The 16,072-nt window shown below is 34.1% G+C and overlaps 1 protein-coding gene across 2 annotated transcripts in view; it reads right to left on the bottom strand.

Moving 5' to 3' along the window:
- Window positions 1-16,072, bottom strand: part of SBF2 (SET binding factor 2) — a 251,265-nt gene that overhangs the window by 39,259 nt on the left and 195,934 nt on the right. The window contains exons 21-29 of one of the 2 annotated variants that reach the window (XM_084288403.1): window positions 15,933-16,006; window positions 15,356-15,551; window positions 14,355-14,482; window positions 12,204-12,379; window positions 11,145-11,290; window positions 7,095-7,293; window positions 4,840-5,036; window positions 1,839-1,976; window positions 615-710 (exon numbers count right to left, since the gene is read on the bottom strand). In XM_084288403.1, coding sequence (XP_084144529.1) covers window positions 615-710; window positions 1,839-1,976; window positions 4,840-5,036; window positions 7,095-7,293; window positions 11,145-11,290; window positions 12,204-12,379; window positions 14,355-14,482; window positions 15,356-15,551; window positions 15,933-16,006 — 1,350 coding nt within the window. The remainder of the gene's footprint in view (window positions 1-614; window positions 711-1,838; window positions 1,977-4,839; window positions 5,037-7,094; window positions 7,294-11,144; window positions 11,291-12,203; window positions 12,380-14,354; window positions 14,483-15,355; window positions 15,552-15,932; window positions 16,007-16,072) is intronic. The other variant, XM_084288404.1, reaches the window with a different exon arrangement.

Here is a 16,072-nt window from a genome sequence, read left to right as displayed (position 1 = left end):
ATCTTAATAATTTCATCAGACCAGAAGAGTAAAAGTAACTGGAATTCAATTCACAGAATGAGTTTCTTGTAGAAATGACACTGATGATCCCTTGTAACTAAGAATAACTATTCCCAAAGAAGGCACTGTATCTCTCTACTCTTACAGCCTGGCCACATAACGCTATCCTCTACCTAGAGTAAAATTATTCAGATTGATTATTTGTATCTAGATGAAGCATCAGCTAATCTTCAGACAAATGCCAGACTAATGCAAATTACAAAACTAGAGACTGTAAGGTGCATTCAATCCTAATGTAAAATGTGCATTTTTCGGTCATACATGGCAGGTACATTACAAACATGGATGTATCACAAAGTATTTAGAAACATATTTCCTGAGTGCTTAATTTCAAACATGAAATTAGCTTTATTTCAATGGTAGAGTAGAAGACAAACAGAAATTAGATACTAAGAGTATGTCATGAACTGAGGCTAATTGGTAATTTTGATTTTTTTGTTTCAGAATATAATGAATTTGTAAGCAGTGTAATTATTTTGACTTCACTGACATTTTATTATCATTTATTATTTCAAATAACACAGGTACTTAGACTTTGATCTAGTCTTACTAACCTCCTCGAGCAAAGCTATTGGATAGATTTACATCCAAATGTCCTGGCACTACCTGCTTAAACACAGTAGACATTCTTGAAGCCCTCCTTTCAGTGCCTAAAGTCAGCCAAAAAAAGAATAGAAGATTAAAAAAAAACTACACTTACTCAGACTAACACTTACCATAAATGATGAAATACCTTTTTTTTCACACAATGCAGCTAATTCTTGCCAATTTTGTATTTCTGCTGTATTTTTTTAAGACAGATGTATACATTGGCAACAAAATGTTGATGTTAGATACAGTTAAGCAATCAACATATGTTACAATAAACGAAGTAAACATGCAGACTTTGGAGATAGTGTTATTTTACAAGAAAAGCCACTGACCCTGTTAGGCTGATTTTCACCAAATAAGTGAGGCAAGACAGACAATTTCAAGTCACATACTCTCTAAGACATTGAGGATACCTTCGCATATCAGTTTCATCAGGTAGTAATTGAGATAAAACATGGATTTGTTTCTTCATGATTCCACATTTACCTAACTTAAATAATGTCTTTTGAAAGTGTTTTCACTGCAAGTAAGCTCTACATGGAAATAGCATTAAAATCCCATTGTCAGTATGCAACATACGAAAATGCCTAAATGACTTCCACTACTTTTGTAGCTAAATCTGTTCATGTGGTGTCTGGCCTTCCAATCCCACATTTTCTCACTGTATGAAACAGAATAGCGTTTCACAGTCTCTTCAGGTTGGCATTCTCTTATTCAATATACCTAAGTTTTCAATATGCCTACTTTGTTATAAAAGACCTTAAAGTGTATCTATGTTTTTGATTCTGTTAAATAATTGTTGCATTTGATATTTAAAACAAAGAAACAACAACAACAACTTGGCATCTTTATATTCTGGAGGACTTTATATTATTAGCTCCAGAATTGTTAAAATTACTAATGCCTCTAGATTGGCCCATCGTATCCAAGTGAATTTCATCAAAAGCCACGAACCGTAGACTGAGAATCACTTACCATCAGATTAAGAACACTGAAAAACATTTTGAAAAAGTTTAAAAACATCCTTTACGTACAGAGAAACACTCATCAAAACTAAGAGAGAATAAAACCATCTGGAAAATGAAACAACAGAGGAAACAACAGAATTCAAATTGAACTAACACCAAATCCAAGAAAATTCGCTTTTCAACTTAAACACAGAAAAGGACTATACCAAACAATTTTACCTGGAGATAGAGCAATTGTTGGTCTAACAGTGAGAGTATTACTGCCATTCATTTTGCAGTGGACGGATATCACATTAAGTAAGGCTTGTAGGTATTTTTCTTGTTCTATACTGCTTGAAGATTCTAAAGAAGCAGGAGCTAGAAAGAGTTGCAGGAAGAATGGACAGCATTAACATATATTTATAAATACACAGAATAACAAAAGCCATATAAAACCATATAACTATATAAAAAAGATAATCGACAATTTCATGGTTTGCCTGTCCTATGTTGAAAAGGTCATTTCTTCAATGACAAAGAATGCCCAGATGTTCATCACCTGGCTGCAAGCAGCACCATCAATATTCTCTTGCATTCCACTCCACAAAGCTAAGCTTCTAAAAGAGTCTTTTATCCAGTGGTAACCATTCAAAACATTGACAATTCACAAGTGGCCAATGCAAACAGAACGGAGATGCTGTAGTTTTCCCTTCACTCTCGGAAGTGAAAGTAACATTTACAAGTTTGTGGTATTTGCCAGCAAATGTCAGCCTCAAAATAATAATAATAAAAAAGCGTAGAGAACAGATAGAATAGTGTTTCAACAGAAGTAAGATAAAACCATACTCAGTCAGCTCTTCCTCAGTACAGTAAGGGAAGGTGCCTTACACGTAAGCAGAGGTTCCTTGAGACATGCTGCCCATTCACTGAAAGTATACATGTATTAATAGACACCAGTGTTTATGCCATCTTTTTATGAAGTTAGAGACATCACTGGACACAACCCTCAAATCTTTCAGGCACCCTACCCCAAGATTCTGATGTTTTTAGGGAAATAAAAAGAGAAAAGAGGATGGACAGTGCATGCACACCTGGATAACATATGTAAAGGAATTCCAGCTATGAAAAGCAACATTCCTGTTCCCCAGTGACAGCCTACTCGCTCCTTCGCCAGTAGGTAACTTCAGGAAGTATCTTCCCACCTACTTAGGTAAACTCCAGGGGTGGGGTGGAGGATGGGGGGGGGGGGGGAAGAAGCTGCACTGTTCTAAGAACCATAATCCATTTTCTGGAAACCTTTGGAAACCTCTTGACACATGTGGAGTTTCAGATGACTCCTCTATGTATCTCAGAAATTGAATCACTCTCCAGATGTCACTGATGTTGCTTGAGTTACTTGGGAACACTGAGGAGGACTGTTTCAGAGAGAGAGAAGTGGCTGCAAAACACTGGATAAAAGCAAAGCTAGAGAAGACACAGTTTAAAAACAGGGTGGACAAAATAGAAAAAGCACATTGAAAGCATGATGTTTTGAGAAATTACTGCAATGAAGTTGAATAGACATCCACTTAGGACTTCAAGAAGTTAAGAATCAAATAACAGAACACAAAATCAATGCTAAAACAAAAGCAAGTTTTAAATGTGCATTAGGAATCTAGGTGATCGTTGGAGGAAACTACCTTAACAAGAAAAAACATCCATTTGCATCCAGCTGCAAGGACTTAGAAGGAACGGAAGGAGATGAATTAGGTGAATTGGGCCATATTATGACTACGAAGACAAAAAACTGTCCAGACTCAAGGGGTCAGATTTATTTCAAATGCCAACTGCTTTTTTGTTTGTTTGTTTGTTTGTTTTTTTCTGAATTCTAGCTTACTACAGCCACATCTAGACTTGCTACAGAACAAAAATATAACTTGATCACAAGAGCCAGAATCTGGAATCTGTGATGAAAGAGGGAGTCAAAGGACCTGAGCAAGCACATTTCGACAAGCCACGACTACTGTAACTTACAAATAGTTTTCTTTGTGATGCTCCAACCAGATGCTACGCTGGAAACTAACAGTTACCTGATTAGTGGGAAGTGGCTTAAGAAGCTTCAAGATAGATTCAAGTAGCATCTAAATTAATAGTAAAGTTAGGAAGTGATTATAAAATGTACACGCAGGAAGCATCACGCTGCTGCAGTCTGGGAGAGTGAAAGAAGTTTGAAGAGAAACATTTTCTCTTCAACTTTTAAGCAGAGTGTGCACATTCTGAAATTTACTTGAATGATTTCTAAGACTTCAAGCCCTTGAAGCAATGCCACAGAAAGTTGTTTTAGTTCTTAACAATTTAGTTAAATGAAATGAAATGTCTAAATGAAAGGATAATGTCCTTATCACTACCACTTGGAAAGTTTTATTTTGTGAAGATCACTGTGTGTCTTTTTGTAAAGTGACCCAAGAGATGAATAGCTTGATTGATATGAAATCCTGCTATTGAACTAAATGTATATGTGAGCTAAAGATTCAGGGCAACAATGTCCTTGCAAAAGATTACAGATGGAAAATTTGCCCTTCAACCTTAACATCAATCACCCCTCACACAGTGCTGAAGAAGTCAACTATTGTCCTTTCCAAAATCAGTTTTATCCTATGTTTTATTCTTCTGGAAAATTAACCAGTGACAAATCTTGTGTTGGTCCAGTCTTCATACAAAGGAAAAGATTTACTTAATGCAAAGACCCCAACAATAATCTTTCAGGCCTACGTTTTATAAAAGAAACATAACAGTTCAACTAATATCACATTGAAAGACATCAGAAAATCCATCGAATAATTTTTGTTCTAGTATTTTATATAGTACTTTATTAAAAATGACAACATATACTCATTACAAAAACAGTACAATGGAAAGAGATAACTGAAGTCAAACTGGGGAATTTATCAGAAAATAGGTGCTTTATTCTCAGAAACATTGCATTTGGCAGATGCAAGCTTTTACTGAAGACTTCTGGTTCATATATAATCCCTATTCAGATTAGTTCAATTAACATCTTTGAACCACCTTCATACCATTCAAGGTCTGCTTCATGACAGAGAGTAATTAAACTGAACTACTTAATTGATAACTTAACAACTGAACTGATAAGCATTCATACCCTGAGATTTTTGATTCAATCATCTTACTGATTCTTCTAGAAAAGTAAGTATTTCTAAATAAAATTACTTATACAGAAAATCTAATTGTATCAGCTCACCTGTAGGATGTGTGTTTTGGGATTTGAAGAGGCCAACAACACCTTTTCCATGAAAGCCCCCTGACCTAAGTAGGAGAGTACTGTTTTTTGTGTTTTTCCAACACACAACTGGTAGGCGATTGTGACGGTAACAGCGAGCAATTCTTTGCAGACTGCTGTCTTGAACGGACTGAGGTACTACCAGAAGTCCAGGATAACTGTATTGACAAAAAGGTGAAAAATTTGAACAACAATGTGCTCTCAAAATATTAAACAATGAAAAAAAGTCCTAAAGCTACAGGCAGAGTATACATCTTAATGAAAATACATGCTAACTGGTACTACTGCTTTTTATTCCACAACTCTCCTGTTTTAGTCCAATCCTTTAAAATACATTTATTTGTAAAGAAAACTGCATTTTTTAAACAACTTAAATTAGGAAAAAATCGTAAGACCGTCACTTTCAGTGTCCTTCCATCTAAGGTTATGTTACATTTGGTAATAATTCTCTTCCCAGTGGATCTCTTACCCATCACTATAATGAAGCCATAGTTTTGAGAATGACAGAAAACAGAATTGTGAGGCATGCACATGATACAGTAGTTTTGTTTTGACACTTGTATATAGAATATAAGAATGGAAATGAAGGAATGTTTAGATTGCCTAGAGTATCAGAACTAAAACAATAATTTTTGGTCATAACTGGTTTATGTCAAAATGTATTTTATAACCATATTCCTTGGAACAATGTATTTGAAAATTAAATGTTGTGTACTTTTTAGAACACTACAATACATTGAGAGATTAGGAAATTTACTAATACAATAGATGTAAAAATGGAGAACCCAACAAGATGGTATTTGCATTTCTGTTAGAAAAAAACATGGATTCAAGCAAGGAGAAAGACTATTTTCTATGTCTTACAAAAAAATTTCAATTTAAGTGCCAATTTCATATGTTAAGAAGAAACTAACACAATAAGCTGGGAAATGTTAATTCTTACTGAACAATTTTGTTCCTACAGAATATACACTGCTCTTGTAAATTCAGTACTCTGACATTAATTGAACTACCCTCATACAAAAAGAATGTACATATTTATGTTCTGGTTCTTAGAACACAATAGTCAAACTAATATGGCATTAGGTAAGTATCTCTATCCAGTGATTTGTAATCTACTGAGACATGAATTATCTTTACCAAAGAAACTAATTATATTAAAAACTGGTAGATTTTTGAGAGAGAAGAGTTGTTTACATAATGCCCAGAGCACAGCCAAAATGTGCAGACTTAAATGCTTTTATTTGCATTGTATTTAATGGGGATTGAACAAAACCACAGTTATTAATCTGTTATTCTATGTATGCAAGAACATAGAAAGGATCTACTATTTTCTTGTGCCCTTCTTCCATGAAAGGCTCGCTGGCAATATCATTATCTATAATGAAAGCAATGACTAGCCAAAACAGGCTTTAGAGAATGCAGACACTCTTCTCATACAACTTATGCAAATATGCTTTCTATTATAAAGAATTTTTGTGGGTAGTGGTAGCAAATTACACTAACAACCAAAAAAGGGAGTTAGTAACATTCATGCATTAATGTACAGCATGTGACTTTCAGTACATGATAAAGTTTAAAGCAGTATAGATACCTTCGATTTTAAAACGTATTTTTGATTTGAAGAAAGTAATTAAATTATTTGGTTTTGATTTTTTTTTTTTTAAGGAACAGAATTTATGTGCTACATAAACTACATAATACTACATAAATAATTTCCAGTACCAACACAAACCATCAAGGCAGACTGAGTTCTACCATCTAGCTTGATCACTAAATTAGCTGGAAAATAGCCTCTTAATTTCAGCGTAGCAAATCTTCAGTATAGAAAGCCAGGAGAAAAACTACATCAGAAGGCAATTCACAGTATCTAGGTTAGTCTCCTCTGAAAGCACCAAGGACTTTCGCTTTCCATAGGCAATGAAAAGAACTTAGAAATAAAGACTTGTCTGACAGCTTCTGCGGAGGCTCTGAAAACTCACTTCTGGCTACTATCACTGGCAGTCTTTCCAAATCTGATGAATACATACACAACCACCATGTGACAGAAGAGGAATCTCTAAGAGTGGAATACAAATAGCTTCAAGGCCACTGGTTGAACACACTTACTACAGACAAAGAAGAAGTCAGAATAAGTTGTTTAAATGAACTTGAAATGTGGAATACACGTTATGTAACTTTTATTTTCAAATACTTGACTGAGTTGGTAAACTCACCTCCTGCAAAGTGAATACATCCTGTTCAGTGCAGTTATTCTTAAGTATTCTGGTTTTGATCGAGAAGTGTTACTACTGATGGTCCCTAGTCCCAAACGTTGATAGTCTCTGAAACAGGCTCTTTCTACTAATTGCTCCATTGTTGACTTCTCTGAAGCTTTTAGGGTACCACCTGTGTGCAGCTCACTGTCATCTGAAACTAACATCAAAAATCTTTGAGTTTGCTATTGAAAAAGCCAGCAATTACACAAAAAAAAAACACGTTACTTTCTGAACTAATTATTAGTTTGTCTTATTGTCAGTGATCAATTACAGGCACTAACAAATAGAAGCTATAGTTTGCAGAAATTGTAAGCAACAAAATAATACTCCAGTCAGGAAACTTAAGTATATCCCAAAGTTACCTACTGCTGTAGTGGTTGGCATGGCTGACACCTCTCTTTTGCTAAAATTCCAGAAAAACTTCTCTCATACATTTATTTGAACTGAACTGAAGGCAGGCATACTTTCTATTAACGGTGTATTTATGCAAGCATGTTAAACTCACAACTGCTATACAAAGATGTACATCAGAAAGAATAATAAAAAATGAGCACATAAATTCATTAAACATGCAAGATAAACTGGATCTCGTAAATTCTTTGAAACTGTCTTCAAAAGATGTAAAAATCTTTCTAAAGCTTGGTTCAAATTAAAAGTGTTTCTGCATCATAATTTCACAGCAGATAAGTGTTGGCTTCTTAATGCTTCAGTTTCAATGTCAATCAGCAGCTTTCTTCAGCTATACACATCAGTTGCACTTTCCAAACCAAAAGAAACTTTAACCATGAAAGATAAAAACCATGCCACAAGTTCAAACTACACTGAAATTCAAGTCAAGCAGGGTCTTTGTACAAAACCTGCCACCTGCCTGTTATCAACACTTCAACTATTTCCAAATATGTCTGAAAGCAGATTTACTGTTCACTGTATGTATCGGTTACTTGCTACCACTTTATCTCAAGCATTAAAGCATGTGCATATGAGGGGAAGTATTTCTTCATGAATCAGGCAACACAAAGTATATAAAGATTTAAACTTAAAACAGTACTTTATAAAACTGGAAATTAAAACTACATTTAAAACCTAAAATTACGATACAATTAGAAGTTTACTGGCAGCAGACAACATTCAGAATTTACAGCAGTAGAACCTAGATACATCTTTTTATTTATCTTAGCATAAAAACTACATAAATATTTTTTTGCTCCAATGGTGCATCGTACAAAAATAACTATTTTCTATTTGACCTAAACAAGGAAGAGTTTAGTGCTATGGATATCTCCCCTTTTTCCTATATTTTCATATTTGTCCTAGTAAGAAAGAAGTCACAAAACATTTACAATTATAAAGTGCACTAAGAGAAACAAAGTAAAGGGGTTTTAGAAATAATTTTATTTTGGGGAACACAGAAGCGTGGTATTTAACAATATTAAATGCTATAACTGACTTAGATAACATGAGTGTGCATTTCTTGATTTTTTTCCTAAATGAATTTTTCTTTCATGAAAGCAGTATATTGTTGATCCGAATTTGCAAAATATCTTTCTGAATGTGTAAAAAAACTAAAGATTATAGGAGCTCATACCAGTGTCTTTAACCTGAAGAGGGAGAGGAAGATTTACTATGTCAAGTTCAAAATGCATTTTTTTCATTTGATTTTGAAAATAAGAGGAATAAATCCTCTGTTTTACTGTTCTTGAGATATGACTGCTTGTAAAAAGCACTTTTTACAGAAGGTCTCCCATTCCATTGAACACACCACTATGATCACCTATAGTATGATAAGATTCTAAACTCTCCAAAAATAAAAATTAGGAGGAAACGTAGGGAAGAAAAGTTCCAGGTGTTAGCAACAGCTTGTAACTAGAGTACTGTTCCCAATTCTGAAAATCAATAAAAGTTATGCGTGAACCAGTTCAAGAGGACCGAGAGAAGAGCAATGAAGATAATCAGAACTCTGTCAAGACTAATGCATAGGAGTGAAAAGAACTACAGATATTTATCATCCAGAAGAGAACAGAGAAAGGAAATATTACAATAGCCCATAAGTACATTAAACAGTGCAATCCAAAGGAAGGCAGTCATCTCTTCTACATGTACATAGTAACAGAATAAGAAATGAAGGATTTAAATTGTGGCAAGTAAATGTTTAGCCCTGAGCATCACAAAGTTGCTTGTTATTCTCCAGCGTTAAGGAGTAAGTTAAGAGGTTAAAGTATTAACTTTAACCATCCTTAATAACTTAACTTTAATACAAATTGTCTAGAATTGTGAAAAAATCATATTTGAAAGCTAAGAAAAAGTTAGATAAACGCATATAAGGATCATAATAAGTATGTTGATCCTGCTTTCCAGCAGAGAGATGGACATCATCGAAGCTCCTTCCAACACTATCTTTAATGTTTTTTTCTGTAAGACAATGCATCACCTGCTGCAGATAGTGCCCATTTGCTCCCACTTGCTTCATTGTTGTTATAGCTACATAGCTTCCTATACTTCAGTTTCTGAGACTTGCAAACAAATGGTAATTCACAGCAAGCAATATGAAACAAATTTCAGTGATTAAATGGCAATTTTTCTACAGCTATTTGTACTCTGTCTGAAGCAAGGACTACTACAGTTGTCAGCTGAGGTGTCAGTGCTGTTGTCAGCTGAGGTGTCAGTGCAGTGTGAACAGAAAAGCAAGCTGTCAGATTTTAATCACCTCACACATACCCAGTCACAACATCTGGAAAGTAGCAGGTAGGAAGCCTCACAATTTATATTTTTCTAAATTTGTCAGGGGAGGAAAAAAAGTGACTGTCATTAATCTTTATGTAACTCCTGTACTCAAGAATGTAGTTGTTTTGTACATATGCAATGAAACAACTCTTACAATTTCTTCATTGCAAAGAGAAGTGTGAATACACAGGCTTAATTATGTTTGGTCTCTCTGAGTGAAGGACAAAAAATCACACCCAGAACAGGCACTGACTGCACAGATCCTTTTGACCTGAAGATTCTGCAACATTAGAACACATGCTAACTCAGCACTTAAGGAAATTCAGTTAAGAATGCATATTTTCAGCAGTATATGAACATTCCATATTTCACAACCTTTTCTTTGTGCATTTTTTCCCACCATATTTATCTGGAATGGAAAAAGAGAATTTATTTTTTTTTTCTTTCCTGGAATGCTTTTTTTTTTCTTTTTTTTGAGAGAACAGATCAAGTGCGTTCTCATACTCTGACTTCAGAAAATGTGTATTTATCTGCATGTAAGTCACTTAAGTCACCTCACTGACTAAATATTCAAAAGATAAATTTGGCTTGTTTGATGTTTTGAAGAAATTATTAGTGTGTCATAAACACTTCATTATCGGAAATGCCTTTTTTTAATTAAAAAAACAAAACAAACAAAAAAAAAACACAAAGAATGGTATGACAAAACAATACCTGTTTATGTACAGGAGAATCTGGTTCCCTCTAGTGGTTTATTATAAATTAGCACTGGTCCAGATAAGGGTATACTGACAGCAGCACATGGTAGGAAAAGAAGTGTTTGGAAGAAAGTCAAACTCCACACGAGCACATGAACTACACAAAGAGTCCAAATCACCTTCTACCTTCTGTCTCCAAACCCTTTCAATGGAAGTTTGGAAAAACGGTATTTGCAGTAATTTGCAGACTTCTGCTGCCTTCAGATATAATTTGCAATTTTCACAAATTCAAAATTTGCCTATAGTATTGTCTGTTTCTTGAATCTCACTAAATTCTGCTTTCTCAGTATAGACTAATTGCTGATGTCAGGCTTTCTAAAGATATTATATGAAGATAGCATGGTAATTAATACAAATAATAAATTTATTATACTTTACTACTTTTGCCCTGTACGTCTGGTCATCACAAACAAAAACACTTTAAGAATGTATGTTTTTGCAACCTTTCTTTCTCCTGTCTAGGAAGACCTCACAATTTCTTCTTCTAGGTAAGACGTATCAACAAAAATTGATAATACTTTATTATTACCAGAAACATCATCATCTTCATTCCAGCCTGGACGATTCCCTCTTTCTTCCACTATTGTGCCCGTCTTCTTCTTTAATAAATACTGGCGACCAATTGTCATCTTCCCAGCACGTTTTGCTCCTTTCACAATACTTTTTGAGAAGGTACTATAAATTCATAGCAATAAAAATATTTCAAAAGATGGATATAATTCTCCACAATAGCACCTACAGATTTTTAGGATAAATGTGCTTACCCATATAAAAAACATTTTGTATTTTCTCATTTAACAACAAAATCATAACCACCAGAAATATGACTTCCTATATTAATTTTTTAATGCTAATTTTATTACTTCGAGAGTAATTTTACCTATAATATATATAACATAATGAATAAGCAGTCATAATCTTGCTTTAGGCATTTGTACTTTGCTAGCAATGTAACAAATCTATGAAGTTGGCAGAATGAAGGCAGGAAAGGCAGATATTAACCTTAAAGTTTTAAGATTCCATGACTACCTTGGAATTCTACTTCCCCATGTCAACAATGCAATAATCAAGAAAGAATCACTGAAACTACCACTCTGGAATTGCATAAGAATCCATCTAGTCTAGTAAAAACTAATGTGCAACATAGAATTCAAAAGAGGACCCAAAGCTGAAAATCTCAATTAAAGTACACAAGGACAACTGAACAGACTATACTAAAGAGTAAAATGAATTCTAGCCCACATTAGGTTACTAACCTAAAATGTAATACACAAGAAATCTGTTTCTATGTTGGCATAGTTTGCATAGCTGAAAATATTATTTATATTGTGCATGTTTCAAAATGTAATGAGATACTTGTTTAAATTTACTGCAGCAAGAAGTTTGGATAAACAGTATGTTCTTATATACACATTTATTTCATATCAATCTACCTTGTTTTCAGTAAAGATAAAAATACAGAGAATAGCAATCAGTTATTTTGGTTTTCTTGAGAACTGATTAAATGATCTGGAGATCTGAAAATACGTCTGACTGATGTATTTGACTAGTGGTAAACAAAAAGAGAGTGACAGAAGAATGACTATACCGGAATGAAGTGTTCTTTTCTTTTTGCTTTGGTAAAATTATCTGTGGTGCTGTTTGCCCAGCTGCAAATGCAAAAGTGCTGAAGATAGATTGAGGATAGCGGAACTTCATTAGCTGTTTCTTAAATATTTCCACCACTTCAGGACTTACTTCTTCATCAAATGCTACTTTAATTAGCTGCATATAAAGACAGGACATGTTAGAAACTAAAAAAAAATTAAATATGATAAAATAAATTAAAAGATCCTAATATATATTAACAAAACCCACATACTTAGGCAGTACTATGCCCATCAGAAAATACAAATACATGTACGCATATCCTATTGATTTTGAGGGATATCATACAGCTCATTCTTTTTTTTGTTGTTGTTGTTATTTACTTTTTGCATTTATGTTGTAACACTAAGGTATTTTCACTATGAAGCATCTGGAATTCTCATAATACCAAACACAGAAATATTTTAAGTGGTTGTGCTGGCGCTATGATGTCTACAACAGTTAAAGTGCTAGTCACATGGGATAGCTCAGGTTGGAAATATTCTGTCAGCTCTACTATATATCAGAAAGTAAAGTTGGCAATGTACTCTCATCAAATCAACAAATTCAGCATTCATATGTCACAAGCATTAAACTTCCATTATTTAGTGATCCTAATTTTTACCTCACCTTCCAAAGTCTAGAAAACTGCTAATAATAAAGCGTAATAGTGAAATCTGATCTTTGGAAAGGAACTAACCTCCTGCTATTCAACACTGATTCATTCATCCTGTTAGAAATGTTTTTTAAAAACTTCTCATTTATTTATTATTTAATTTTTCTTATTTAATTTTTCTTATTTTTCTTTAAATCACACTCCATCATTCTCAGCCAAAAGTATGACAGTCAAATCTTCAGGGAAAAAGAATTTAAAAAAATAAGGCAGAGATAAAATAGGGAATCCATAAAACGGCTCAAAAGAACTTTAAGAATGTGCAAAAAGCAAACAAAGAAATATCCTTGAGCTTTATCTTTGATTGCATAGCTACACATGCTTTGAAGTTTGCTTGTCATCTTGAAGGTGGATTTCATTATTTTTTTTATTTCACTTGTTTTGTAATTACTTTCCAAAATATTAATAACTGTTGTTCTATGATCTCTTTGAAATAATTTTTAAAAGCTATACTGATACAAAGTTTTGAAGATATGAAATAGCATGACTACAGCCAAAACATTCTGAACATCCTAATTAATAAACAAAGATGGGGGATGGGTCGCTGCTATCTTATACTGTATCAAATGCTAGCTGTTACAAAGGGAACAGAAAGAAAACTGTTTTCATTTTCATAACCTAACACAGCACTATGCTAAACAAAAGCAGATATGATGTTTGACCAGAATCCAGCACTAAAAACATTGAGCTACGTCTGCATTTAGCACATCATTGAAGTATGCTAATTATCCTGGTAAAATATTTCTGGAAAAAAAAGTTTTCATGAAGTCCTCTCAGAAAGTCCACAGGAACAACTTTTTTTTTGTTGTTGTTGTTTTCCTTATTTGTATTCTTAATCTTGTCCTTTTGACTGGGATATTTAAGGATGATCAGTTATATAATGTCCACTTTGTAAGCAACTACTAAACTGTTGATAATCTATTTTATTTTCAGATGTTAAAGAGTTATTGTTCTCAGTGAAAGTTTATTTCTGCAGTCAGCCACCCCAACAGAGTATTTCTTGACTTAAGCACTGAAGTCTACTTTCAGTCTGTGATATAAATTCTTTGCCTTCAACTTCCCATCTCCTAGGATTTAACCACAGATTAGATTACCACCAATAAGGAACATTTGGAAGCTTCAGAGAAGTTATGATTCCCAATTCTTTGAAGTCCCATCTCTGTCAACTGCCCTGCACTAAATGCCTCTGCTGAACACACCGAAATAGCCTTTTACTGAATCCAAAATAGAAAGGTGAGAAAAGCAGAGAAAGAAACATGAAAACAGTAATGCTGTATCAACTGGGCCAAAAAAAGTGAGAGTTTCTACAAAAGGAGTCCATATTCTGGATTGACTTGACATGGCAGGAAACTGAACTCTTCCCAGGTATCAGGACAAACTGCTGCTCAAAAGTATTCTGAGCATTCTGGGTTACATAAGTTTTACAAAATTTCCTTTTACCTGAAAGGTAGCTGAAGTGATCTGCATTCCTTCTTGCATACTCTGCTGCAACTGGTTTTGTATAGTGATCTTCTTCTCCTTCGTAACAGATGCAATAGGAAAGCTCCGGATCACCACCTGCTCTCCCACTGAGGACCACAGAATGTTGTTTATAGATACTTGTTAGATTACAGAATCAGTTTTGTTTTGGTCACACTGTACTTTGAACAGTTAGGAATGGCCAAGTACAAAGCAATAGGAAAAACAGCAGTACAGAATTAATTTCAGGCAAAAGACCTAAAAAGTTGAGAATTCAAGTATTATCCATAATCTTTTTTTTTTCTGCTTAATTTGTCATAGATGGAAAAATATCTGAGTCTTCCTACATATTGGAAATGTACCCCTACAATCTAGGTTGGAAAGGGGTGAAGAAACAGTTTCAAACTTACTCCATTTTTGTATTGCATTATGCACCTTATAAACAACGAACGTTGAATCCTAATTTCTTTACATATGACTGTGAACTTTCCAAAATAAACTTGTACTTCTCAAAGACAATTTAATTTAATGGCAAGTGTCAAAGTATAAAAATCTATCATTCAGAAGAGCAATTTCCATTAGATATTAAAAGCAACAGTTAATTTATTAATACTAATTGAAAGGCGAATACTAACTTATGAATGTTTTTCATTTTACACAATTCCAGTGTCTGAAAAAAATGGTTTATTGGAAAGCTAGGAGTAGTGGAAACCACTATATGAACATCAATATAGGAAAATATGTAAGAGTATAGTATATATGTTGCCTCATTTGAAGAAATCCAGTTAAGTTAAATACAAAATAAAGAGCAATCATTGTCAAAGCTAGTGATGAAAACCTATAATAAAAGATCATTCCAATGTGATCAACGTGAAAAATTATACTTAGAGGTATATCCATTTTGATGCCGATGCTTGAATAGATAGGCCAACTCAAAATCTTGCCTATCTGAAGTACTACAGTTATTGTTTATTTTTTCTTACCCAGCTGATCATGAGGAGTGCCTTTGAATATAATTCGGTAGGTGGTAAGGAACAAAGCTCCTTCAGCAGGGAGGATGTGAGGACCTCCAAGCAGTCCTCCTGTAGCTTCCTCTCTGCCATCAGGATCCAGTAGCACACGAAGTCCTTCACAAACAAATTCTTCTCCTGGCAGTAAAGCTGGTCGTAGAATTTTGGGCTGATGCAAATAAATTAGCGTAAGTGTAATAGGGATACCAGTGTTATAGCTCAGCCTAGTTATATTTGGCATAAAAAGATTCAAAACAAAATTGTTATGAGACTGATTCCACAGAAGGGAGATGGTGTTTGGACTCAACTAAGAGAAATGGGTCTCAAAAAGCAGAGGGTATGCAACAGCTTGTTTATGATCAGAAGTCTGGCTCTTCTGGTTTTGTAAGTTCATGTTTCAGGAGACCAAAGCCAAGTGCTATTTATCATTGGTGGAAAATTTCTAACAATGTTTTGATGTTTCCTCCTAACATTATGAGGGGGAAAAAAATGCCTGAATTGCATGATCCTAATACTTGTAAGGAATACAAACATGTTTCATAATACTTGCCTTCTGTATTGGTGGAAGCCTTCTACTCTCACGATGGACAGCCTCCAGGGTCTCTATGTGCATTGCTACAATGCCTGGAAATCAGTAATACCATAAATGAAGTCTGGCATAATATGAAAGAGAAAGTTGCAATCTAATTA

This window comes from Netta rufina, assembly GCF_964035555.1.
Source record: "Netta rufina genome assembly, chromosome: 5".
Classification (NCBI taxonomy): Eukaryota; Metazoa; Chordata; class Aves; order Anseriformes; family Anatidae; genus Netta; species Netta rufina.
The sequence above is the reverse complement of the archived record's forward strand: the minus strand, read 5'-3'. Positions and strand labels throughout refer to the sequence as shown.